A 27,818-nucleotide genomic window follows, 5' to 3' on the forward strand; every position below is an offset into this window, starting at 1 on the left:
CTTTTTGTACATCTAGGGCACCCAAATATGGGGGTCGACTCACATTTTAGCTTGCCGGATCATTCACGGCTCGATCGAACCGATTCTCAAGGTGAGGAAATTGGATACCCGAACCTACTTGCATTTCATTATATGATTGCCATACACGTACATGTATGTTTACTTGTCGGAAATCTAATGTTTGATAATGGAGACTCTCCCATGTTGAGTGTAGACACTAGGATGCACTTTACTTTCAATTACTGTTATGATGTGATATTTGATTGAGAGTATAGTGATGTATATTGTGAATGACAATGTTGTGCGATCTGATAATGATGGAATCCATATGTTATAGTGTATGTACACCACTAGACAGTAGGTGTTGTTGGCTAGGCATTGCGTACCCAGTGCTACGACCCTTTCCAACAGGGGTTTATGTGTTGGATGACCCCCCCACGGGGAAACCAGAGATTTCGATCGAGGACTGGGATCGGCGATTTCAATCGAGGACCGGAATCGTGGCAGTGGGGTTAACCTTGGGGGTTTGCTGGGTAAACCAACGATTTCGATCGAGGTACTGGGACCAACAGGCTCCCTGCGCAACTCAGGTTTGACATCGCCGAATAGGCCATCCGTGAAAGATGGAGGGACGGGGATGCTACCTAGGGCGTTGCAGTAGTACTATACCTGACTTAGAGGGTAGAGTTAGGTGTTGTTGGCTAGGCATTGCGTACCCAGTGCTACGACCCTTTCCAATAGGGGTTTACGTGTTGGATGACCCCCCACGAGGAAACCAGTGATTCCGATCGAGGACTGGGATCAGCGATTCCGATCGAGGACCGAAACCGTGGCAGTGGGGTTAACCTTGGGGGTTTGCTGGGCAAACCAACGATTTTGATCGAGGTACTGGGACCGACGAGTCCAATCGAGGACCAGGACCGGTAGGCTCCCTGCGCAACTTGGGTTTGACATCGCCGGATAGGCCATCCGTGAGAGGTGGAGGGCCGGGGATGCTACCTAGGGCGTTGTAGTAGTACTATACCTGACTTAGAGGTTAGAGTTAGGTGCACATGTAATAATTGTTTCATGCATCATAACATTATCATCCATGCATGTTGCAACCCTTTGCATGATTCGATTTACTCATTGGGCTCAGTGGAGCTCACCCCTCGTGAAAATTTCTTTTTAGATGATGATGCAGGTTTGGCGGAGCCCATGGCCCCTGAGGGAGGCAGTGACGAGGACTGGTGGGCCCCTGAGAAAGGGGAGCATGGACCAGATTGCTACTGTGAGACTTGCTACTTAGGAGAGCAGCTTCTTGTGATATTGGGCCAGTGGCCTCTTTTTGATATATTACTCTTGACTCGAATATTTACACCCCTCATTTTCTTGGATATTTACTCTTATTGGATACTTACTATTTCATTATTTTGATCCCGTCATAAAGAATGTATTATGTATATACTATGTAATACATAAGTCCTGATGGGATGTCATCATGGTTCCGAGTATGTTGTGGTCGATTATTGAACAGGGATAAACATTGACCGTTATGTTATTATATTATCATTTAGTTTTCATTACTTTAATTTAATTATATTATATTCTCTCCTGATTATTCATGTCTTGTGCGGTGTGGATGAGTTAGCTTAACTACTGCATCTGTGATCCTGGCGGTGGTGTGGGAGCGTATTTATATGCTCCGATCATAGATTCCGGTGGTTCAGGAATCAGGGTGTGACACTTTCCCCCTATTAGTGAAGAGGGGGGCCGGGCTCTATATGTCTCTCCTTCCATGCGTCTTCCAACACTTTTCGTTTAATTCCATCCCTAAGCCAGCTAGGATCAGAGAAAAAATGAGAAAGCAACCTAAACCTACTCTACTGTAATTCAAAAGGCGAACAACCTCCTATTCGTCGATCAATGAATGGATCAAAGAAGGAGGCTCTATCTATGTCATCGTATATAAGGGAGGAAGCCCATCCCTGATCGAAGAATAAAGAAGCGCGCTCGGGTAGACTGAAAGAGCTCTTGCTCCGTCAAGGTGGAATTCATGAAGTGCTCCACTACAACTAGGAGGGTTATTTGCCATTTGCTCTTCCTCTTAGTGATTTTGAAGGATGGGTCGGGCAAATGGTGATAGATTTTTGTGATACGCAAGCCGACTGTAATGAATGGTCGTTGCTCAAGAACAAAACAAAAACAACAAGTTATAGAATTGCTCTCGCTCTTCGCCTAAAGCCGTAACTTTGCTTAGATTGATCTGACCTTCGCTATCGCAATAATATAGCGATCGAAGAACTATTGCTTTTGCTAAATTGAAGATAGAAGCACGAGCGAACCCTTCCTTGAGTTAGGATGCAAATCAAGTGCAACTCTATTCGTCAATCAACGGGAGAATCCCCCACTTGGGGCAGCCAAGCTCACTTCACGCTATCTCTCACTTTTAGGGCCGATGAAGAAGAAGCGGGGGAACCTAACCTAACTATTGATCTGAAACTGGAATGGGGGATTGGGAGGATAGAACCAACCTAACCGATATATATATATATATTACTTGGTTGCATGGCTCCTATGCCTAAACACAAGAGTGCGCAAAAATACTGCATAACCCCTCTTGAAATAAGAACATTGCTTGGTTGCGTGGCTTTTACGTCCAGACATAGGAGTGCGCAAAGTTACTACCCAACCCCTCCTGAAATAAAAAATCCCATCTATTTAGATGCCTCTGCACATGCTCTCATTGTCCCCCGCGCTGGTGCATGGACTACAAACTGCCTGACCATTGATTTTGAAAAGGTTGGGCTTGATGACATCAATTAGATGTCTATCATATATTTACCGAAAATTTGACAGCCTAACGGCATCATACCATATGCATGAGATGAGAATCCTATGATAAAAATGCTTGCATATAAAATTTATATGGGTATCAAAACCTAACCCGAACCATTAAGACCGACCAAAACTGATCGAAAAAACCAGACCGATCCTTATCAGATTGGTTTTGGATTGGGTATGATGGGACTGACTAAAAACTAGACCGCACCGAACCAATTGCTATCCCAAACAAAAGCCAAACCCAATGAAACTGATAAAAAATATTGAGTTTAAGGTTATGAATAAGTGAAATGATTATCCATTGATTTCAATATTAGTGTGCAAATTTCTGGTAGTAAGGGGAATTGTTACAAATCAAGAAGTATGGGATTATAAATAGGGAAATTTATTTGTAATAATGCTTCTTCCATTGATTTCCTTGTTCACTATACAAAATTAGTTGGATTGTCAAATAAATGATTTGATAATAGGGTTCATTTTGTGATTTTAGTACTAGTTATCTTCTCAATGACTATTCATTGATTTCAATATTAAGTATCTTCCCCTTACAATTAATGATAATGACAATTTGGTAACTTTACTCTTAAATTTTGGTGGGTTTTTGTCATAAGATCATTTTGGTCATTAGATTCCCTGAAACTAACGTTTAACGTCCCAAACTAATGGACTGGACCAAAGTGTTACTGTGTTTTGAAAGTAAGAGAGAGTTTATAATTTGAAAAGTTGTAGGGGTGCATTTGGACAAATGGATATTTTCAGGGATGTATTTGAAAAAAACCCATAATTATATTATCTTCCATTCTTCCCTTACAATTTATGCTTCTTTGTTCCGAGTACAACATGAACATATCTTATTCATGATTGTTTACTTGTCTTGACTTGGAAAGGTGAATTAAAGTGGTTTTATCGAATATTTCCTCACTACAAATTATGAATGTAAGATTTCAGTGTGGTTCAAACCTGAAAACAAACTAATCTAAACCAATATTAACCTGATATTAAAAAATCAAAATAAATCGAAACCAATCGAAAACCGAAGTTTCTTGATAATTTGGTTTTGGTTTGATTCACTCCGAGACCAAAACTGAGCCGAACTGATCGTTTGACACTCCTAAAAATTTCATTATACAGTGCTACATGTTTATCTGTCTCCCTAATTTTTTTGGAGAGAAAGTAACTGTGGCGGACACATGGTCATATCTAGACACAGTGAGAGGATGAAATGACCATCCTATTCCCATGAAAGACAAAAATCCCGCCCCTAGATGCCAACACAAACTCTCATTGGATGTCATGCGCATGACCCCTACGCTCCCCCTTTTTTAAGATGCATGTTATAAACATATTTACAAAAATAAATTGCTTGCGTATAATACCACTTTGTTGAGATTCTCTTACAATGGTATTTAAACCCAAAACGCGATGGTCCCATTGTATTGATAAGATCACAGCCGTCCGTATCTATTGAAGGAGACGGCGTTCGCTAGAAGGCCATCCCTATCACGTAAATGGGGTAATTTTGTCAATAGAGGATAAATTCACCGTAAAGCCCTCAATAGTTAATTTTTTGGTAAAAGCCCTCAATTGTTATTAGGAATCGGGAGTCGGGACGACTCGGAACAGGAAGGCGCGTGGTATTTATCTTTGTATGATATGGTTGTTTTTGACTTTCAAACATGAAGCTATCTAACTACTATAGCATCCTCAATTTATTTATTTATTGACAGGAAGATCCTTATTACTTGATGGACATGCTTGACAATCTGTGAGGCACTACAATAAGTGCAATTTTGAAAAGTCAACAAGATCATGATCAAGCTCGTCCAATAACGTCTGATTTTGGCATATCAGATTCCTCGACTCAGTTGCAGGTCCCACTGACGTACACGATAATTTCGATCTACCGTATCCAGGGTACAAGAACCTTGTCGTAGTAAATAGTTGGTCGCGTAAATTGGATAATTCTTCATTTAGAAAGGTAGTTCAGTAATTTCAAAACCAGCCTCATTAAAACCCTTATTAACATTACGAGGCAGCAAATAAGTGTTCGAAACTTCGAATAACCCAACCCGTGCCAATGCCTACATGCCGGTGAAATAAACAGCACGTGGCGTAATCCCATTTGTCATTAGCCTCCGTTAACTCTTTTACGTGCGAATGGCGAATGAAATCTAGAGAGAGAAAGAGAAAGAGAGAGAGAATGCCTCTATAAACACGTATCTCCAAAGAGGGGCAAAAAAATAAAAAAGAAAAAAGAAAAAAAAAGGGGGAAGTGAAAATAACCTTCTGCAATCTAATTTTTCTCTCTTTGATTGATAACCTCTCTCTCTCTCTCTTCCCCTCTCTGAGACCTTCTGGTGTTCTCTTGTTAATTGGTATGAACATCGTCGACCGGGAAATCGAACCGTACCGTCGATTCTGTTTGGCATCGGTTGTTTCCTTACTTTCTGGCGCAGAATAGCCGACATCATTGTACTAATCTTTCAAAATCCTTCCAAAACCCGAAACTGAAAAACCAAAGAAGAAAAAAAAAAGAGATTTTATTCATTTTTTCTCCGTCGGCGAGTCAGTTTTCCGACGGCCGTCGCGTTTCTGGTGGTGTGCAAGATTATTAACCTGTACACACCCCTTCGATTGTTTTTCATCTCGTTATTGTGTCTTTTGAGGTAAGTTTATCCGATGCTTCATCGGTTGCTCTGTTTCTGCTTATTGTGATCATTTCACTTAATTTTTTTGGCGATTTGAAGGTTCTGATTGTCGAATTAGGGTTTCTTCATGCTCTGAGATTTGTTAATCGAAGTTTGGTAGGGTTTTGGCTTTCAATTTTCATTGGTTTCGTTTGCTCGATGGCCGATCCGTAGTTCGTACTATTCGATTATTTTGTTTTGGTTATTCAACAGCATTGGGTGGCTATCTAATTCGGATCGGATTTGCTACGATTTGTGACTATTTCGTTTTCAAATTGGATATCGGTTGGAGAGAGTGTGGAAATTTGTCTGTTTCTGTGCTTGGGAATGTTACTTGCGTTTGTAAATCAGTTTGAACTATCTTACATGTTCTTTCCTGCGATGCTTCACCTTATTGGATTAATTTTTGATTCAATCAGCTTCTCGCCAAGCAGACTAGTTAGTTCACACGCGAATTTCAGTCCTTGTATTAGTTTCAGCACCAAATTTGACCAAAATTCACGTTTCAAATTTGCATTACTGTCTTTTTCTCCATTTTTTGTAATGATTGTTTGGCAGAGTTTCACAGAGTGTTCAGCTTATAATCTTATGACTTGGACTTCATGGTTATGATCATAGTTTAAATTTGGTTACTTCAATTTGCCTCTGAGGTGTGATTTGTTCTCTTTTATTGAGTTCAATAAGTAGCAAAAAAACCTTCTTTTCTGCTACCTGAATTTCTCTTATCATGTTTCACTGTTTACCAGATTGTGCAAAAGTCTTTTAATGAATGTCTGATGTCCGCAAGGGCAAAATGTAAAAAATCTGAAGATTCCTGAAGTCTCAGACTCCACCTTGATTGTACTGATTGCTTGAAACTTTCCCCCCCTTTTTTGTTGCTTTTGCAGCAGAGACCTTTATCCTTTTACTTTGAGTTTGAAGTAGGCTAGTAGAGCTCACGGGAATTCCATGTAAAGCAAAAATGGCCTTTTTCAGAAACTACTCCAATGGAACAGATGCACGTGGCGTCCTGGATGAGAAATGCCAGGATCACAATATCGAGAGAGTTAATAGAACAGTAGGTAATGAAGATGTTGATGCAAGTTCAGATGAGAAGGACGCAGAACTGAAGATGGATGACCAGTTCCAGAGTGAGGATGAACGAGATGATATCAGTGTTCTACCAAATGAGACAGCTGGTGAAAACAGCACTGGGAGGCAGCCATTGAATCCTCAACCTTCTGGAAGGAGAGCAGGTGCAGTTGGGAAATGGGGTTCCTCTTTTTGGATGGACTGCCAGCCTATGTCTCCTCAGAAAGGATCCATGGATTCTGATCATAAACCCGATGAAGGATATGAGGGGAATTCCTCAGATGGTAGGGAAGATAGATTGGAATCAGAAGATTATGATGCACAGAAAGAAGTGGAAGAGGGTCAAAGGGGCCAGATGGATGTCCCTGCTGATGAGATGTTGTCTGATGATTATTATGAGCAGGATGGGGAAGAACAAAGTGATACGTTGCATCATAGAGAACTAAATAGATCGAAAGCTTCAAGTTCAAAGGTGCAATCTAGACCTGTTGCTGTCAAAAATAATTTGTCAAGGGGTTCAAAGGCTGAAAATGTTGATGGACATGAGGATGGCGACTTTGATTATGAAGATGAAGATGAAGATGAAGATGAGGAAGATGGTACTTGTTGTTGTTGTTGTTGTTGTCGTTATTATTATTATAAATATTATTATTTGTTTGGGGGGGGGGGGGAGGAGGGTGACAGAAGCTTCAATGGTTTGATTCCTGAATTGAGTTGATGCTATCAAATCACTACCAAATAAAAAGAAAATGACCCCTGCCCGATTTTTCCCCCCACTTTTCCCCCCACTACTTCACTAAGGTTGTGCTTACTTCTCTTGGTTTAACATGGACCAATTGTTTTATTTTATTGTCTGCAGAAGATGATCCCGATGATGCAGACTTTGAGCCTGATTATGGTGGCACAAACAGCCATTCAAGGAATAAGGTTAGATTGTGAGCTTATGTTGCTGCATTGTGTTTGAAGCATCCAAGGAATGAGTTTGTCATTGAGTTATTCAGTTTCATCTATGCATTTAATGTTGTAATGTATTATCATTATGTTTCAGTGTGATACTAGAATTTAAATTCAGCTTGTTGAGTTGGCAACAGCGCCATTTAGTGAGAGAACTGTGTCTTATTGTCATTCTTTATAAGTTGTTATGCTACTTTTTATTGTTATTTGTTGTAGTACTACTACTTTTTATTGCCTCTCATAGATAACTACATTATCACTGACTGAAAGATGGAGCCATGGAGGTGATGCCTATTAGCTTTCATGATTCTACTTCATTTGTTCTGAAGTTCACCAGAAGGTTACTTATAGCTAAACATGAAATTTAGTCAAACCTGAATGCTTGCTGCTGGAATTGGATGACATTCCTGACTATTTATGTTCATATGCATTGCATCAGTTAGATTGGATTGTAAAAAGGAAAAAAAAAGAGCGTCCCAGTGCACAAGGCTCCCTCTACTGCAGGGTCTTGGAGGGGCAAATGTATGCAGCCTTACCCTGCTTCGCAGGAGAGACTGGTTCCAAGTCTTGAATCTGCAATTAACAGGTTTAAATAGCCCAACTTAACCATTGCACCAAGGCTCTTCCACTAGATTGTATTGTAAAAAAAGGCTTTAAATAGAGTGCAATGGCGAACCAGGATCTGTGTAGCCAACTACATTTAGTTGAGAAAAGGCTTAGTCAGTTGAGTTGGGAATCTGTTAGATTTTAGGAGCGTATTTCTCTTCTAGGTACTTGTTTGGGTAAGTCACAAAACATGCTCACACTGAATATAGTGATTAGGTTTATGTAGGCTTTTGTCCAAGTTTTGTTTAAGATATTTTCTCTTGGTACTACAACTTTGGCTGTGGGAGATCTGGGGGGGTGGGAGGCCGATATGGAGTTGGCATGAGGCCCTAGCAACTCAAACTCGAGTGTGTCCAAAGTCCAAACCTTGTTATGCCAGGTTTTTCTAGATGCTAGATCTTCATACACCCTTGCTAGGATTCTATACCAGTATATTATTTGTTGCAATGATGAGTGATTGCATACCTTGGGTTAAGTCGCCCTATAAATGGAGGATTTGGTTAGGATGCCCTAGGCGACTGGTTCCCTTAAGTGTCCAGGTGCATCTGTGCATATACCAGACCAAGAGAAAAAGTTAAAAAAGAGAAAGAAGGGAAGAAGAAGAAGAGGAATTTAGGCTGGGTTTGGTTGCTTTCTCAGAAGAAATGGAAAGAATAACAAAAAAAAAATAAAAATATCCTTCACTTGTTGATTGGTTGCAGCGAGAAAATCAAGAGAAAACAAATGACAAAATTTGTCATTGTTGTTTGGTTGTCCAAGGTTCTACTTAGTTATTCCCCAACTAGTGAGAGGGAGAGGAGAAGTCAAGTTTTAACAGCTTTCCCTCAATTTTCTTTTCCCTCTGATTGCTCACATGACAAGTGAGAAGCAAAACTAAGAATAATCTTTCCCCTAAGTGGTTATTTCTCCTTAGCGTTTCTATCATTTTGCATCTAAATGATGGTATATCCGTTTTTTTTCCCTCTCAATTTTCCCCTCATCATAAGGGAAAGCAACCAAACACAGCATAAAAGAAAAGAGAAAGAAAGGGAAAACACAACCAGAATTGGCAGACGTACTTGGAACTGGCATAAATTAAGGGGCGCCTTGAGTTCACCTAGGTTTAGCTTGGGCCTCATGGCTGCTGCCACCACCTTGCCAACTATTTGTCCTATTCAAGTAAGTGATTATTATTGTTATTATTTTTGGTAATTGCCAAATTTATTAGCAAAGATAATGCAATATAGTATAACAAACACTAGGAGGAGGAGGAGGAGGAGGAGGAGGAGGATGCTGTTGGGAACAAGCCCATTATATCAAATATTCCAAACGAAACCTGCATCTAAGGGAAGAAAGATGAAACCTACAGCCTATTGTCTTATAATGGGGTAACTATTCTACATAAAAAACACTAGGATGGATCACACCTTGTGTACGCAGATCATGAGCCAAATCATTGCTTTCTCTTTGCTTCAAAGGGAAGAGACATGGTTAACAAGGCCAATTGAAACACATGCTTAATCAAATAAGCAACTCTCCATGCTAATCCCTTCTTTGCCTGATTCACCTAATAATAGTTGCTGCATCTCCTTCCTCCATGATGTTACCATACCCAGCTGTGCTTGCCATATTCTGGACTAATCTCAAAGATGAAATCTTTTCTCTTGCTTAATCACCCTTTCCTAATGGTTTGAGTAAATTCTGAAGATCATAGTTTTAAGACGCCAAGGCGGTTGCCAAGTGCCTTGCTCCCTCCACCTAGGTGATCAAAGTGTGCATAGAAAGAACATAAATTTAGCCATAGTTGTCATGATGGTGTCTATGGCCTCTAGGCAACCGAAGGTGTTGGAGGGGGCCTGGATACAATGCGCCCCCTGCCTAGGCTACCAAGGTGCCTGGATGCTTAGGTGACACCTTGACAACTATGCCTTTAGGTTTGGATCTTATTGTTTGAACGTCCTAACTTGCATTGTAATGTTATTATGTATCTCATTGCACTGTAGTGTGGTCTACAGTAGCATCTAAGCCAGTAATCACATTAAAAAAAATGATGAATATGGAACTCTGCCTAGGTCAAAACCTTCCCAAGGTGCAGTGGTGCACGATGCAAAGCCTTGCCCACCTAGGCGAGTGCAGAGTTCCATGTTCACCAAAATGAGGTGACCTCATGCCTTTTTACGTAGGCTTCACCTTGACAACTATGCGAAGGACAGTCATAACCTTCTCTCATCACTCCTCCAACCCTGGAACTAGATGGGCCTGGGTTCCCAACCATTTTTAGAATTACAAGAAATATTCCTTTTGAGGACTTGAATCTAGGAAACAGTAGACCACTGTATATGGATGTGCAACATCTACGTTGGTGAAACTGAATTTATAGTAGAAAAAGGAAACGGACAACTTAGGGCTTGCAAAGAAGCTACTATGCCCAAAACAAGTTAAAGTTGAGTAGAAGTTCCAGAACTGCAGAACATATGAAGGGCTTCAACCCCCTCCCTGCTGGTCAATTGTGTGTCCAACTCATTTGTTGTGTCATTTGCTCTTCTAGGCTTTCACTGAATTAGGATTGTTGTAGTGGAATACAAAGAACGATCCTGTCTGGCCAGATGCACAAATCTCCATGTTGACCTTCATGATGCTGCATCCACTTTGATATTTGCTGACTCTCTGTCCACAATAATCTCTCTAAAAACTCTTCATGGGGAATTAATTCTGGGTATCTTTGGGATGGAATTGGTTTCTACACTACTATTGAAAATGATTTTGGCCTGGCCTTAAATAGATGTGGGTCCAAGAGTATGGGTCTTATGGCAGCTGAACTTGTTCTCCATTTCCTGGGGTGTATGGGAAGAGAGATGTGGTAATAAAACGAGGTATATTATACTATTATTAGTTGTGCCTATATCTGTTTGTTTCTACTTTTTGGCACATGTATTTCAAAAACTTTTGAAGGAGTGTGGAAACCAGGTCTTGGGGATCAATGGTGCCCCCCCAGTTTGTTAATGTATATGGATTTATTTGGAATGCATTTTCTGTACTCATATCTCTAGATGTCATTTGTATTTGTCTCAGAGCTTGAATGATTTATTTAATTTTGCTGATCACCCCCTCCAATTAATATACCAACATGATTACAGTATTTCTATTGCATTTGATTTCTTGAGGTGGTGGGTTGATCTACCCTGTATATGTAAAGATCTCATCTGGAAGTGTTTTTTTTTATGGTTATTGAAGAAATTATTGCCTTTGCCTTTAACATTTGTTTTTGAATCGCATGCTGCAACTTGAATGCAGGCAGACTAACTTAGGCTTTCCCTTCTCTTTCTCTTTTAAAAAGAAACAGGATAAAGATTGGGATAGCTATGATTCTAACGAAGAAGATGATGATGGGGATGACCTTGATGTCTCAGATGAAGATGATGATTACACGGGGAAGCCCCAGCGCCGTACACGTGGTAAAGGTGGATGCAGTTTAACATCTACTAGAGAATATAAATCATTCTCTGCGCATAATCGACAAAGGAAAGGGAGGAGATATTTTGACGAGGAAGAATCATCAGCAAAGGACTCTGAAAATGACAGCGACTCAGACTTCAAAGGTAGAACAAAGAGAGGGGCGCATCTCCGTAAGAACAGAGTTGGTCGGTCAACTGCGTCTACAAATACTGCTTCTCAAAATAACGAACTACGCACTTCAAGTAGGACATTGCGGAAGGTGTCATATGTTGAGAGTGAAGAAAGTGAAGAAGTTGATGAAGGAAAGGTTAAGAAGAACCAGAAGGTGTGGATTGTTTACCATAATATCATCTGTTTTAAGTTATAAAATGGGTCTGTTTTAAGTTATAAAATGGGTTGCAGACTTCGTGTTACTTCTCCAAATTTCTGGTATTAAGTTACTTGTTTTGGGGGCTCGGTGAATTATGCAAACAATTCAGGGATTAAATGAGATTCCTCATATGGTTTATTTTACCTTGAGGAAGAGATATCTGTGCAACAGAACAAATTATATTCTCAAATCAGTATAGCAGAATTAGATCTTTTATCTTACTGTTGATTTGGGGTTAAGAATAAGAGTTAGGATTGGTGATGAAGGGTAACATATAAAACTCTAAACCCTGCAAGTAGGAATTGATCTTGTGGAATTTCGTTTATATGATTCTACTCATGCTTTTTAATATAAATTTTGACATTGAACTTGGTTGATACTAACAGTGATGTGAAATATCCTTTGGGAATGTTTTAATTAACACTTGCTTAGTCATTTACTGTGTAATTAGGAAGAACTGGAACTTGTTAAGTTTTTGGGTTGAGGGTTAAACTGATAATGATAGCTGAGTTGTTTCTAAGTCTGCTGCGAATTTTTTTGGGGTAGTGCAGGTAGAAGTTGGTGATGTATCTGTAATTCAATGTTGAGACCAATGTCACTATCTATTGCTTTAGTGAATTATTAAATTGATTAATGAAGAGTGCTTTCTTTAAAATTAAAGTATGTTTTTTCTGTTATTTGTATCTTATGTGCCTTTAATTCCTTTCAGCAATAATTTCTTATGGGTTGGCAAGTCAGGAGGTCAGGCATGTGTCTATATTCTTTGTGCAGGCTGATTTGCTTGGAACTTTGCTGAAGTGGAATATAAAAAAAAAAGTGGGGAGGGGGGGGGGGACTCAAAATGCAGAAACCTCTATAACTGTAGGAACATATTGTATTATATTATACCCACATTTTAATATTCTAATGATATTCAGTGTAGTTAAATTTCTTTCTGATTTTCTTTTCAATCTAACAGCTCAAACTCTGACAAGAGTGCTAAGAACATTTGAAGGGAAGTTAATTTTCATAATCTAATAATGTATTTTTAGTCATTATTATTTATGCAAACATAGGAGAAGTTCAATTGAGGAAAGCCTGCAACAGTGGGTGATTTCCTCATGAAGCACTAAGGTACCATTGGACAAAGGACCCACTATTTTCTCGGGCATGGAAAAAAATGGTTGCTGGTTAAGGAATGTTTCTATTTCTTCTTATTTTGGTTTTTGAGATAGAGAAATTTCCAGTTCTGATGAAAGAGAGACTTTTGAAAAATTTTCTGTGTTTCTTTTTTGGATTTTATTCTATTCAGGTTTAGGGGTATTTTAGATGTGGTCATGCTCCAGTTTTTAGCTGTCTTCACTTCAAGGTTTAAGAAGTCGGTTTTGACCAAGGTTTTGACCTTGGTTGAACCAAAATAATTAGCAAAACCACCGAATTTCAGTTGAAACTCTGCAGATTTTGGTGTTTGGTTTCGTTTGACCATTTTGGTGATCAAATGGCCATAGTTTGGCCCACAAGTTCAAGGAGACACTAATTAACACACTGGAACTTTTAGATTTTTAAAAACATACATTCAGAATGTTGGTTTGTTTTTGTACCCTAGGTTGGCAGTGTACTACTTTGGCTGTATATACTATATATCTCAAATATAGACAATGCTACACATAATTTAGTACTATAGCATACCCAAAAAAAAAAAAAATGAAAACAACTAAAATATGCAATTGCAATTTACAAAACGAAAAATAATAATTTAATTTAATATAATTAAATGTCAAAATGTTACAACATACAACTTTGAGTACACCATACACACCATACACGTATAAGTGTACAAGTGTTACAACTATAACTCCATAAGTGAATAGTCAACCACTAAGTGTTGACTTTAATTTTTTTCAAAAATTTGTTGCAAGAAAATCAAAATTTAGACCAGAAAATTAAAAAAAATAATTTTAGAACAAAAAATTAAATCCGATTTCATGAAGTCATAGATCGGCCTATCATATTTAAGCCTAACCATTACATATTGACCCTATTTTTTTTTGTAAAAATTAACTCTAGGGAAAAAGGATATACCTCAAAACTATGAATCTTTGAGAAATCTAGTTCAGATGCACCAAATCTTCACTGTGGATGTGTTGTAGAAGCCTCGAACGGGTTGTTCCACCATGATTTGCAAGTGGAATGGCCAAAAACCTCAAAAGCAAAGGGTTGGAATTGAATTCGCAGCTTTCGGTTCAAATGGGTTCGAATAACAACCCATTTTGACTGGGATTTGGTATTTAAATCAAATGAATCATGAATGTATCGTTTCGGCAGTACGAAACGAAAATGCCGAAATGGTATGAAATTTGGACCAACATTTGGAAGTTTAGGTTGAAACATTGCATGCCTATCATTGTTGTTAAAGCGTTCCCTAGGCATCGCCTAGCGGCCTAGGTGACCGTCTTGGCATCCAAGCGCCTTGACAACTAGTGTTGCCTTGGTCGCCTTGTGTCTAGGCCCCCTCCAACGCCTTGAGTTGCCTAGACGCCGTGACAACTGTGATGCCTATAGAATCACATGCAGTTTCGTTTCTACCAAGGTCGAAACTGAAATATTTTCCGTTGACCGAAACTTGAACAACCATGCTTCATTTTAATTTAATAGTTTACTGTGAAGGGGGTATTGCATATTTCTTTAGGGCCTTATGTTTGGAGGTTCATAACTTTTGTCCTTTGAGATTTTATTCAACTACATGTCTAGTGAGCCCAACTACTATAACTCTGTTTTGATTTGGTTGGGTTATGGCAAGTCCCATCAATTAATGATTCAAGTTTTTTTATTCGGGAGTTTGAGTCATAGTAGGAGTACAAATTAAACTCATTTTTTTAATATGGAGGGGATGGAGTAGCATGATACATATTTTTCAGAGTGTTAGTTTGTGACTATGTTTATTTGAGAAGCAGCGGTTTCTCATTGTGAATCGTGAGTTGTGAATTCTGGGTGGTTAATACCATCTGAAGCGTAATCTTTAGATGGAAAATATTTATGCTCTATATTTATATTGTTCTTTTTATACCTTTCTTTTTCAGTTGTATAATATTCAAATCGGTTGATACTGAATCGTGGTTGGTTTTTCATAAGGATATGAAAATATTGTGAAATCCTATCCTAAAATTTCCTAGCGGTCTAAAGCCTTATTTTTCAAACTCCCTCCAATCTATTCCCATAAACACAGAATTTTCATTTTTCCATACACTTTCCCCCTCACAGTATCAACTGTTACTCTGTTAGTAGACCCTAAATTCATTCCTCCACTACCAATCCTTCCCACGTCCCTTTTTAAGAAAAATACAAATTTGTTGCTCCCTAAATTTTGCTTTAACACTTCAGGTCCATATCATCATAATATCACTACTCTTGCATCATTTGTACTTTTACCTTGCAGCCATTTGTTGTCTTACTGAATATGATGCCGATACAACGCATAATTAGGTTAATTTTAATGGAAATAACCTTGGGTTGGGTTATATATGTGTTGGGCCTTTGGTCCAATTGGTTTTCTTCGTAATGGGCTACTTTAATGGGCCTAAAATTGTGGGTAGGAGGTACGTATATGGGATTTACTTTGTTAGGTTAGTTTGAGTTGTTTTATTTCATTGAGTAATTGTTATTTCCTTGTTTGTTAAGGATTGAATAGAGTCTTGCCTGAATACAACTCCTATTCCTACTTTGGATAGAGCTTTAATTACGCAGGACACCCATTCTAACTAGTTAAGGTAGGGTTTTAGCTATAATGGACATCTATTCCTATTATCGACAGAGTTCCTATTTATTTTACCTATTTCAAGTGCACATTCCTTTCCTATTGTCAGTGCATTTTCAGTTTCTATATATTGACATAAGAGCTATAAAGCTCTATATGATTTTGCTAAAAAAAAAGGGCGTACCCAGTGCATGAGGCTTCTGCCACTGCGGGGTATGGGGAGGGTCATAATGTATGCAGCCTTACCCCTGCTTTGTGGAGAGGCTGTTTCCAGAGTCTCAAAACCATGACCACTTGGTCACAATGGAGCAACCTTACGGTTGCACCAAGGTCCACTCTCTAGTTCTATATGATTTTGATATTGAATAAATTTGGTTTTCGCTGCCTATATGTTGTGTGGGATTCAGAATGCTCTGTTGTGGGATGCAACAACCCTTGGTGAGATGCTAAGGTTGGTTGATCGGATGTTAGCCTAGTTCCATCTGGGATGCTTGTTTAATATCTTTCTTCTATTCCTCCATTCTTTGCTTGGTTTCATATCTTTCTTCTATTTCTCCATTATTCTAGTCTATCTGTCATTGATTCAAGTTAGTTATGTATTTCTGGTTTTTCTGTTCAGTCATTCTTCATGTTCTAGTTGCTGGAAATTTCTGTTTTCATTATTTACATCTCAGTTTTCAGATCTGATTTCATATTTGGTAAAAAAAATAGATTTTGGAGTTGATTTCCTAGAGTCCTATTGCCAATGGGATTAGCCCATAACTCCAAATCTGACCATCTGATTTCAATCATATATTTGAGGAGTTATTCTAAACAATTAAAGTGACCCCGACCAGAATTTCATTCCCATCTGAGTTGTTGATTTTTACTTATTAAATTTCTTCTATTCTGGTTATCAAATGAGTTTCTGAACCTAATCCCTTAGGCTTTGAAAAACCCATAATAATGCCACATGAAACAGTCAATTCACAGGGCTAACTTTGTTGTCATTGAAAAGGCTAATTTTATCTCTGGTGGCTATTATCTTATATGCTTTAACAATTTTAGCTTTAACAAAACTTTCAGCAAATATTGGCTATTTATATCCCCTACCTCCTCTGTCCTCTCTTGATGAACTTTTTTTTATTTTTGGTTGTTCATCTTACATAACTATGTGCGGCAAAACTGGAGAGGATAAAGTAAGGAATGACCATATTAGAGCTGATTTGGGCCTGTAGCCCTGATGATAAAGCTCCAAGAAAGTCATTTGAGGTGTGGCATGGCCATATCCAACGAAGGAACCTTGTTCAGATTGAAGGAACTAAAAGAGCTAGGGGTAGGCCTAAAATGACACTGGGAGAGGTAGTTAGAAAAGATGTGCATAGCTTAGGCCTTGTATCAAGTATAACCTCAAATAGAGCAGATTGGAAGTCAATGATCCATGTAGCCGGCCCCATTTAGTTGGGATAAGGCTGAGTTGTTGTTGTATCTTACATAACTCCTTTTAATATTATAAGTGAATTACTTTGTCTTGTATTTTACAATATGTTTGTTTTTTCAGGAGGACATTGAAGAAGATGACGGAGATTCGATTGAGAAGGTGCTATGGCATCAGCCAGAGGGCACAGCTGAAGAAGCTTTGAGGAACAATAGATCGACACAACCTGCTTTGTTGAACCATTTGTTAGAGCCTGAGGCAGATTGGAATGAAATGGAATTCCTGATTAAATGGAAAGGCCAGTCGTACTTGCACTGCCAGTGGAAAACATTAGCTGATCTCCAAAATGTAAGTCATTCTACTTTATGGCATGCATATCTAGTATCTAAAATTTTTAATAAGTCACTGAATTACTGACTTTATTGATAAAGACTGAAGTTGTCGAGGCGTCGCGTAGGCGCCTTGACATCCAGGCCCTTCTCCAACATCTTGGGTCGCCTAGACACCATCACAACTATGAAAGAATCAAATGAATGACACAAACCACAAGGGGCCAAGGCATCAGTCGCCCAAAGGCTACATGAAAAATAATTAAGAGTTTTAATCAAATAATTTTAGTGTATTCTTCTATAATAAGTTCGTGGTAGATAGGAGAGGTCATTTTGTGTTTCTGTTTTTGCTTTATCTATAATATTACATACAGAGAAATAGGCTTTGGTCTTCCTAATTTCATGTGTGGTACGCCTATGCATGAAAGCCTGCCTGCCTCCTCCTCTTTTAAAACTTCTTAAGATAAATTGTTTAAAAATGAGAGTGGTTCTACTAATTTCTCTCCCCATGATTTTTTTTTGGGTGTGATTCTAATCAGTAACTGCCACTCAATCCTACAATTCTGGGTTTGTTATTCTACACACATGTCCTCACCCATTTTTTTAAAGCCGGAGTATACCCATAAGGTCATGATTTAGCATTACTAAACATAAATTTTAGATTGGTAATTTTCTGAAAAATTCACCCAGAGGATATGTTGATATCTTCAGGGTAAGTGTGAATTAAGTATATGCTAATTTTACTTGCTTTGTGTACTTTTAGGACTAGGTGATTAACACCGAGGCTCCACTTACTCTCTATGTCGCATTTCAATATATTCTGCTCATTGGGTTGTAATATTAATTTGGTGGTGTGTGGTACTGTTTGATTTTCCACCACCAATTCAAATCCATAAGCTACGTTCATGCTGTCGAGTGACATTCCTCACCACCTCCCATCTACCACCCGGTTTGGTTATGCTTTATTATGACTGATATTATAACTCTGTTCTGTTGCTCTCTCTCCCTCCCAATGTGTGTGTGTGTCCTTGCATGCACACCTACTTTCTTCTCTCTATTGAAATTATAGTTTTCATTGTTGTTGTCCATTTGTTTTTTGGTGACACAGCTGAGTGGTTTCAAGAAGGTTTTAAATTACACTAAAAGAGTGATGGATGAAAGGAAGTACAGAAACTCTATGTCCCGTGAGGAGGTAATATCTTCAGTTTGTTGTTTTCCTCGGTACTTTTCTTTAGGCTGTGGAACTGAGATCCAAATAAGGTTTCTAGTTTTAACATATCAAAATGTTATTTGCACTTTCTTCATCACATGAGTGTTTAGTTTTGTGGGTCAATTATTAATGTTAGTTCTACTGCATACATGAGATGAATATTTCAACATTTATGATTTGTTCTTACTGCTGTGCATGAGACTAGGATATTTGAACCTGTCTTTTGACATGAAAGTTATCTGTGAACTATATCATGTGTTCTTTGTGCGACACTCAGCTCTGGAGCTGCTGGTTTCATTTGGTTCTGTTTTTTTGATGAAAATGTGTTTTTGCGTAAGGGAGCAGTATATCTTATTTTACTTCCTTTGCTAATGAAACGGAGGCTGTACTTAGGTTTATGGGGTTTTTCACCCCTTTTCCTCTTTCTCTATGCTGAATTTATTGGAAAAAGAAAGGGGGGGGGTACAATAGAGGAGTGGGTGATGCTGGCAGCATATGTGGGTAATGGGCCCAAACTAGAGAAATAAGATATCAAAACCAACCTGTGTTTTTGACTTGAATGCAGAACATGAGTATTGAATGATTAAAGCAAAAAGGGAAAATAGAAAAGAAAGACGGGGCTGCTCACCATGGAGAGTCATGTAGAGGCTTGCTATGAAACTGTACTGTAGATATCATCCATTTGTTTCACATGAAAGCTCCATCTGGTTGCTTCTAAAGGGTAATGAAGGGAAGTGAAATTAACTTAAAAAAGACATCAACTTGGCTTGTGCAATCTTTAGTTTCTAGGTTCTGACAAATCATATCAATCAAAGTAATTATCCAAAAAAGTAAGCCGATCTTTGAATACTTGGGGATCGAGTTTCCCGTTGTATTCTGAACTCTAGCTTGTTTTTTTTTTGTGACTAGTCAGTTCTCCAGTTTTCATGGTTTAAAGTATCGCACCGTATTGTATCGGCTGATACGTATCGGCATTGTAGGGTATCAATACGATATAGTGTGAAACATATCTTTTTTTTTTTTTTTTTGAAAAATATCATGTATTTACAAGTATCGCATTGTATCGACCGATGTGGTGCGATATGATATGAGACTACCGATACATACCGATATACTCATCGATACGTTAAGGGGGGTTGAAAATAAAAGTATCGGTACATATCGCTAATATATCGGCCGATACATAGCGATACATTGTGATACGTTGTGATACAAGCCATTAAAGCTCATGTTCACATTCCAAAGACGGAAATGACCACCCGAGAGTCTCATTCCTTGCTGTCAACCTCTTATCTTTTTTTTTCCCACTTTTTTGACTTGGGGTTTACATTGAAGCATAGAAAATAAATCAGATTCAACCAACAAACCTTTCTTTTGATCACTCAAGTGGTTGTAATCAGAGATTGAAGGAAAAGTTTTTAGAAAAAGGTAGGTTTTCAAAGAACTTGATTTTTTGGTTAAATCACTAAGAGAACTTGTCTCATTATACAATAGACTATTACTACATGTAAGGACCCCCCATCCTGTAGAACAATTTCAATTGAATGCACTTGTCTCAGTATACGTTGTTCTCCATTTTAGTGTTTATGCATGATACATGTTATATATTGCTTATTTATATTATTTTTGGCTCCAAAAGTGTATTTCCATGCATATCTTGACCATTTTCATTTGTATTTTACGTATCTCCAATATGATACGATACGATACGTCTCTTAAAATCACCCCCGATATGATATGTGATACCGATACTTTAATCCTTGGCAGGGATCAAATCTTAAGACCAAAAGAAGTCTAATCTTTCATCTATCTCCCTCATTTGCTGCACCTCAAGTTTCATGCGTCTTGTTGCTCAGAATGTTTTGAGTAGTAGATCTGCATGGCATCTCTTCCATATGTTTGCTTCCCCCATCGCATCCCCACCTTGTTCCCTTATATAAATTCTATGTAGTTGAATCAATTGGTCATCATTGTATAGAAATGCAATATCAAAGCAACTCTTCATAACCTATAGGTCTTCATACCAAAAAAAAAAAAAAAAAAAAAAAAAAAAAAAAAAAAAAAAAAAAAAAAAAAAAAAAAAAAAAAAAAAAAAACCCACAAACCCAAAACACAAAAAAAAAAAAAAAAAAAAAAAAAAAAAAAAAAAAAAAAAAAAAAACCCCCCCCCCCCCCCCCCCCCCCCCCCCCCCCCCCCCCCCCCCCCCCCCCCCCCCCCCCCCCCCCCCCCCCCCCACCAAAAACAAAAAAAAAAAAAAAAAAAAAAAAAAAAAAAAAAAAAAAAAAAAAAAAAAAAAAAAAAAAAAAAAAAAAAAAAAAAAAAAAAAAAAAAAAAACAAACAAAAAAACAAAAAAAAAAAAAAAAAAAAAAAAAAAAAAAAAAAAAAAAAAAAAAAAAAAAAAAAAAAAAAAAAAAAAAAAAAAAAAAAAACAAAAACAAAACCACCCCCCAAAAAACAAAACCACCCCCCACCCCCCCCCCCCCACAAACCAAAAAAACCCCCCCCCCCCCCCCCCCCCCCCCAAAAAAAACCCAAAAAAACACCCAAAAAAAAAAAAAAAAAAAACCCACACACCCCCACAAAAACCCAAAAAAAAAAAAAAACAAAAACAAAAAAAAAAAGTTTATAATGCCCACACATGGATTGACCTTTTGTTTGATCTTCATATGTTTGATGGACTTAGTCTAGAATTCTCATGTATCAGGTTGAGGTTCATGATGTGAACAAGGAGATGGAGTTGGATCTTATTAAGCAGCACAATCAGGTTTAGCTTTCCTGCAGTTTGTTTTCTTTTTACTAGTTTTTCCTATCTTCTTTTTCCTCTTATTTGTCTTCTAAGTAGTTTGTTTATTATAAAATGCAAGTTGCCAGGTAGAAAGAATATTTGCTGATAGAATTAGTAAAGGTGGGTCAGAAGATGTGACACCGGAATACCTTGTCAAGTGGCAAGGACTTTCTTATGCTGAAGCAACTTGGTAAGTTTAACAGAAATTGCTTTCCAGAGTTGGTGCGGTTTCTCTTCTATAGACTCCTTTTCTTAAAAACTTTTTCTATGTTATTTGTCCCATCTGTCTGTATAGTCTTTTATGCCTTCCCTTTATATTTGTTGTTGTCTTACTTAAGGGCAACTTATCACCTGATGATTGATACTTTGTCTCTATCTATAGTGATCAAATTTTCTTTGTTCTACCTACCCAAATTTTTTTTTCAAATTGGTTTCTAGAGTTGGTGAGATTTCTCCTAAACTTTTTATATGTTTCTTTCCTGTCTTTCTCTGTACAGTGTAATGCCTTTCATTTAAATTTTTGCTTACCTAATTTTTTTTTCTTTGTTCAGTACTTGATAATGGTATGGTATTTTGTGCATAATGAACATTCTGGCTCTTACGATGTTAATTGGTGTATTGTTACAGGGAAAGAGATGTAGATATTTCATTTGCACAAGATGCAATTGATGAGTACAAAGTGAGTATGTTGTTTGTTGTTTTCTGTATTTGGTTCTGTGTGCACTTGCTTGTCGGGTGATCTTCCAGTGTCCATATGAATTGTGTGAATTGGAGAACTGGGGGTTGGCATTGGGACCCTGGAGTCTACACATCCATAAAACATTTAATAAATTATGCATAAAATCAAAGGGCCAGGTGGGTGTTAATTTGGGAGTGAATACACCATCCCACGTATTGTCCTTCATATCTTCCATTTTTTGTCCATCTTGATATTATGACTCTTCACAAAGTGTACAATGTTGCCTTTTGCATTTATGACCGAATTCGGTGAGCATTTATTAATTAGGTAATGCAGGACAACATCGAAAATGGGTGTTTTTAATGCTTTGAGCACCCGCCCTTGAGTGTTGGCTTTTTCAAAGGGGAAGACTATTGTTGGATGGAGGGAGCATTACTCTATATCTTAATTATGAGTTGTGAATTATGCATCTGATACTGATACCAACAATGACCCTTAAATATTTAGGAACCATGGGGTGCATTTCTAAACTAATTTGCTAAAATCAAAATCTATTTCTTAAAGTTTTTAATTTATTGTGTTTCAGTTTTTTGGAACTAATGTAAATACAATTATTATTAATTTGTTATAATAGAAGGTATCTCTGCAAATCCATACTTGTAGTATGTAAGGGTGGATTCAATTATCTTTGAAGTTGCACCTTCATATGTGGAATGTAAACAGTGGCCTAAGCTATTATTGTTTGTATGCTGCTCTTCTATCTTCATTTGGTTTTCAATTTCTTATTTTCATTTGTATATTGAGTATGCTGGTATGGAATCTGGAATGTAAACCTTATGCATGATAGTATGGTATTTCAATTTTGATTGCTCCTAATTTCCATTTTATAAACAGGCTCGTGAGGCTGCGGTGACTGTCCAAGGAAAGATGGTAGATTTTCAGCGCAAAAAAAGTAAAGGTCTGTATTTTTCTGTCTTATCTTTACCTGCCTGGTTTTCCTACAATATCTTGACGTGGAAATGTGTATCTGTCGTTGTTCTGCTTGTCTTAAAATCTTTTGATTCCAAGGTTGATCTCCATAACTCTAACTTGGTATTAATCCCTGCTTTTTGTCTCATCCACCAAAACTATATCATCAGCAAAAAGCATACACCAAGGAACCTCATTTTGAATGTCTCTGGTTAAATCATTTATGATAAGCACCATAGTTGTCACGACGTCTAGGCGATCCAAGGCGTTGGAGAGGGTCCAAACGCAAGGAGGCACTAACTAGGATACCAAGGCGTCCAAGGCTCCTGCCTAGGCGACCAAGGCACCCAAGTCGACTGGACGTCTAGGCGACGCCTTGACAACTATGATAAGCACAAACAAATAAGGGCTTAAAGGTGTTCCTTGATGTGACCCAATTGTAATTAGGAATTCACTACCTTGGCCTCCCCATAGTTTACACTTGTCACCACATCATCATACATATCTTCAATTATGTCCACATATTTACATGCATACTTCTCTTCTCTAGTATATTCTAGATTAAATTTTGACGGACTCTGTCGTAGGCTTTTTTTAGGTTAATAAAGACTATATGGAGATCCCTCTTGACCTCTCTATATCTTTCCATGAGTCTCATAAGTAAGAAGATAGCTTCTGTCGTAGTTCTTCTTGGCATAAAACCAAATTGGTTCTCCGTTATAGTAGTTTCCTTTCTCAGGTGGGTTTCAATTACCCTCTTCCATAACTTCATCGTATGACTCATTAATTTTATTCCTCTATAGTAATTGTAGCTTTGAATATCCCCTTTATTTTCGTAAATTGGGACCGCAATGCTTCTTCTCCATTGATCTGGCATTTTCTTTGTGTTTATAATATTGTTAAACAGCTTGGTTAGCCAGGATAAATCACCAATTCCTAAGCTCTTCTACAATTCTATTGGATCTCTTTCTGGGCCTATTGCCTTGCCTTCTTTCATCTTTCTTAAAGCTTCCTAAGCTCTTCTACAATTCTATTGGATCTCTTTCTGGGCCTATTGCCTTGCCTTCTTTCATCTTTCTTAAAGCTTCTTTTACTTAAGACACTAATTTTGCATAGATATGCAGTCTGCAGCCTTTTGAGGCACTATTACTCGAAAGCTCTTCATTTAGTAGTCCGTGGAAATGCTTTTTCCATTTCTTGTTAATGTCCTCATCCCTTATTAATACTCTACCGTCTTCACTTTAGTACATCTAACATGATCGAAATATCTACTCTTCCTTACTCTTACTTTGTCTATCTTATAAATAGCCTTTTTCTCCTTCCTTTGTGTTCAGCTTGTTATAGAAATCACCATGTTTCCTCGCATTTGCTTTTCCCACCGTCTTCTTTGCTTCGTTTCTGGCAAATTTATATCTTTTTAGATCTTCCATCTCTTTTGTCCTTTGTCATGTTTTAAATCTACCCTTCTTAGTCTTAATGGCTGCTTGTACCTCTCATCCCACCACCAAGTCTCCCTAGGGGCATGACATATCCAATATACCTTTAGATTCCCATAGGACCTCTTTAGCAACTTCTTAATATAGGCCGTCATTTCGTCCCACATCCTATTAGTATCTCCCTCATAGTTCCACTTTCCTTGTTTGACCACTTTATCAGTAAATGAATTCAATGACTTCCCTTTTAATCTCCACCACCTTATCATAGGGCAAATAGGCTATTCTATCTTACATTTTTGCGTAATGAGGCACATGTCCAGGACCACCATTCTATGTTGAGTAGTTAGGCTTCCCCTAGCATAGCTATCAAGGCGTCCAGATGCCTTGGTCTGCCTTGTAGGTGTCACCTTGATTTTAGATCCTCTCCAACGCCTTGGTTTACTTGCCGCCTTGATAACTATGTTCCCTAGGTATAACCTTACAGTCCTTACACAACAATTTGTCGGACCTTCTTGTTAGGAAGAAATCTATTCGGGTGATATGATTTTCCACTTTTGTAAGTAACTAAATGCTCCTCTCTTTTCGAAAAAGTGTTCACAATGGATAGATCATACGCTACTGCAAAGTCTAAAACTTACTCCCTCTTCATTCCTTTCTCCAAATCCATAGCCTCTATGATCTCTCTCAACATATCCTTTCAGATTACCCCCTATGATAATCTTTTCTCCTTGTCTAAAACCGTGTACTAATCCATCCATGTTTTCCCAAAATTGTAGCTTACTAGTTTCATTCAATCCTTCTTGGAGTGTGTAACCGCTAATTATATTGACAACCTCTTTCTCCAACACAAACTTGATGGATATAATTCTATCCCCAACTCTTTTAGCATCCACTACATCATTTTTTAGATCTTTGTCCACTATACTCACTCCTCCTCTATTACTTTGGTCTCCCGTATACCAAAGTTTAAAGTCATCCAACGCCTTAGCTTTTTAACCCTTCCATCTTGTCTCTTGAATACATGCAATATTAATCCTTCTTCTCCTCATAATATCTATCAACTCTAGACTCTTACCCGTTAAGGATCCAATATTTCAAGATGCTAATCTAATCCTACATTCCTACGCCTTTGGACTAGGTTCTTAATTCGTACTTGTCCACTGTATGAGAGCCATTGCCTACATGTCACTGTATTCGGGTGGCGTCGCAGTTCGTCGCTTATAGGGGATGCCCTAGAAAAGGTTGATATGACATGGAACTAAGATAGTAAAAAACCCATGAAACCCGTTAATAGAAATAAGAAATAGTTCCAAATACCTGGTTCCACATAGTGATTGGAATAATTTTCTTCCATTTGATTCCTTTTTTTTTAATGATCTATTGTTAAGTCTGTCCAAGGTTGCCAGCCTTACAAATGCTTCTACTCTGGAGTGACTTCTGCTCCCTAAATCTTCTATATTTGAGGCTCAAGCATGTCATGCTCAACAATTTGTTATGTTATAGCTGATGGGTGGGCCATTGTTAACCATTGTCTCATTTGTTTTTGCTTATTGCTCTTTTTTTTCAATTTTATAATATTAACATTATTCTGACACTATAATTATTGTTTGTGTCAAATCCAATGTGTAGCATGTTGCTTTTGATAAGAAATGAATAATAGCAGAATGTGTTTTAAATAAAAAATGAAGAATAGTTGAATAGTAGAAGAAACAGTTTTATTCAATGGTCGTCCTTGTTCCTGCATTTATTTTTGCTATCTTAAGGCTTTGTTGACCCTCTCTTGCTAAATTCCTTATGTATTTCAATTTTCACCTTGCCTCGACCTTTTTTGCTACTTGATTGTATATTTCTTTCTGTTACCTTATTGTCCCATTAATTTCTTTTATTTTGGTTGACTTATGCCATTTAGCTAGTTTGCGAAGGCTTGATGAACAACCTGAATGGTTGAGAGGGGGAAAGCTACGTGATTATCAGCTTGAGGGCTTGAATTTTCTTGTTAACAGGTTTACTTTCCTTGGTTTCTTTGAGTTCCAACCATATTAAGTATGTATTTAGATAATGCAGCTGCTAGAACCATGCTAATGTACTGCATGTTCTTACTTTCTTACAACAGTTGGAGAAATGATACAAATGTCATTTTAGCTGATGAGATGGGGCTGGGAAAAACTGTGCAATCTGTTTCAATGCTTGGTTTTTTGCAGGTATGCTGTATGTTTATTTTATTAATTGTGAGCTCATCAACCATTGCATTATTTTTTTCGTTTGCAAACAATCATCCTTTTTTTTTTTGGGTCACTGCAGAATGCGCAGCAAATTCATGGGCCATTTCTCGTTGTTGTACCATTGTCTACTTTGTCAAACTGGGCAAAAGAATTTAGAAAGTGGCTTCCTAATATGAACGTTGTTGTATATATTGGAAACCGTGCAAGTCGAGAGGTCAGTAATCTTTTTTAATCTACGAGTAGAGAGGTGAGTCGTGTTAAGTGATTTATACCTCACATGGTCCACATGCATGCTGGATATGGTGTTATTATGAATATGATAATTAAATTAGGGTTTTAAGTTGCAATGGTTGGCTTATGTTGAGACAGATGTATTTATGCACTGAAAAAAGAAAACTTGAGGTCAAATTAATTGGTTCTTTAATATAATTATTAGAACAGAATAAGCTGCATGAGTTGCCGACTAATTGATTTGTGATAATGTACCAGCCCAAAGAATCTGGAGCCTGAGGTCTGGGTTCAGCCTTTACCATGAATATCTCTCTTTTTTTGTTCAATTTTTTCTTTCTTATTCAAGGCAACACTGTTTGATGTTACTGCATGGACGTCTTAATCTTTCCTCCCCAGCTTCCACACACACACAGCGCCTTTGTGAAGGCGGAATATACCCACAATAATGCTGCAGTATGGTGTGTATTTTGGGGAGATTCAGCCTTTGTCGCAGCCACACAACCTGCTAGGCTTGCCTTTGGCACAGTTTTGAATCCCATGACTTAATACATGAGAGTGCTCCTCATAACAAACCATTTTAAAATTCTATTGGTAAAAGTTCAGTGTCCTGCAGAATGCCTAAGCAGCAGAGGCTATACAAAACGTCTGGAATCCATAGAAAACCCAACCTCCAGTCTTGTCTGATGGTTAGATATAGATATGCAGCCTGGCTGTGAACCTATATTCAGGTTCTGCATGATTTTGGAAGGCCCAAACGGTAGCTTCTTCAATAGAAAAATCCTTTCTTTAGGAAGGGTTCCTCCCCCTCCCCCCAAATAGTTTCCTTCTGTGTTGTGTCTCACACTCTCACTGATGGTCC

General features: G+C 37.9%; 1 protein-coding gene across 6 annotated transcripts in view; it reads left to right on the forward strand.

Moving 5' to 3' along the window:
* Window positions 1-5,063: 5,063 nt before the first annotated feature.
* The window catches only part of LOC122641413 (protein CHROMATIN REMODELING 5), a 56,682-nt gene continuing 33,927 nt past the window's right edge, over window positions 5,064-27,818 (forward strand). For 3 of the 6 annotated variants that reach the window (XM_043834638.1, XM_043834642.1, XM_043834644.1), the window contains exons 1-13: window positions 5,064-5,489; window positions 6,398-7,180; window positions 7,441-7,508; window positions 11,458-11,901; window positions 17,220-17,444; window positions 18,534-18,617; window positions 21,342-21,401; window positions 21,509-21,612; window positions 22,050-22,101; window positions 22,996-23,059; window positions 26,416-26,509; window positions 26,620-26,707; window positions 26,808-26,942. In XM_043834638.1, the coding sequence (XP_043690573.1) occupies window positions 6,472-7,180; window positions 7,441-7,508; window positions 11,458-11,901; window positions 17,220-17,444; window positions 18,534-18,617; window positions 21,342-21,401; window positions 21,509-21,612; window positions 22,050-22,101; window positions 22,996-23,059; window positions 26,416-26,509; window positions 26,620-26,707; window positions 26,808-26,942 (2,127 nt within the window). In that variant the 5' untranslated portion in view covers window positions 5,064-5,489; window positions 6,398-6,471. The remainder of the gene's footprint in view (window positions 5,490-6,397; window positions 7,181-7,440; window positions 7,509-11,457; window positions 11,902-17,219; window positions 17,445-18,533; window positions 18,618-21,341; window positions 21,402-21,508; window positions 21,613-22,049; window positions 22,102-22,995; window positions 23,060-26,415; window positions 26,510-26,619; window positions 26,708-26,807; window positions 26,943-27,818) is intronic. The other 3 variants (XM_043834640.1, XM_043834643.1, XM_043834639.1) reach the window with 2 other exon arrangements.

This window comes from Telopea speciosissima, chromosome 10 (assembly GCF_018873765.1).
Source record: "Telopea speciosissima isolate NSW1024214 ecotype Mountain lineage chromosome 10, Tspe_v1, whole genome shotgun sequence".
Taxonomy (NCBI): domain Eukaryota; kingdom Viridiplantae; phylum Streptophyta; class Magnoliopsida; order Proteales; family Proteaceae; genus Telopea; species Telopea speciosissima.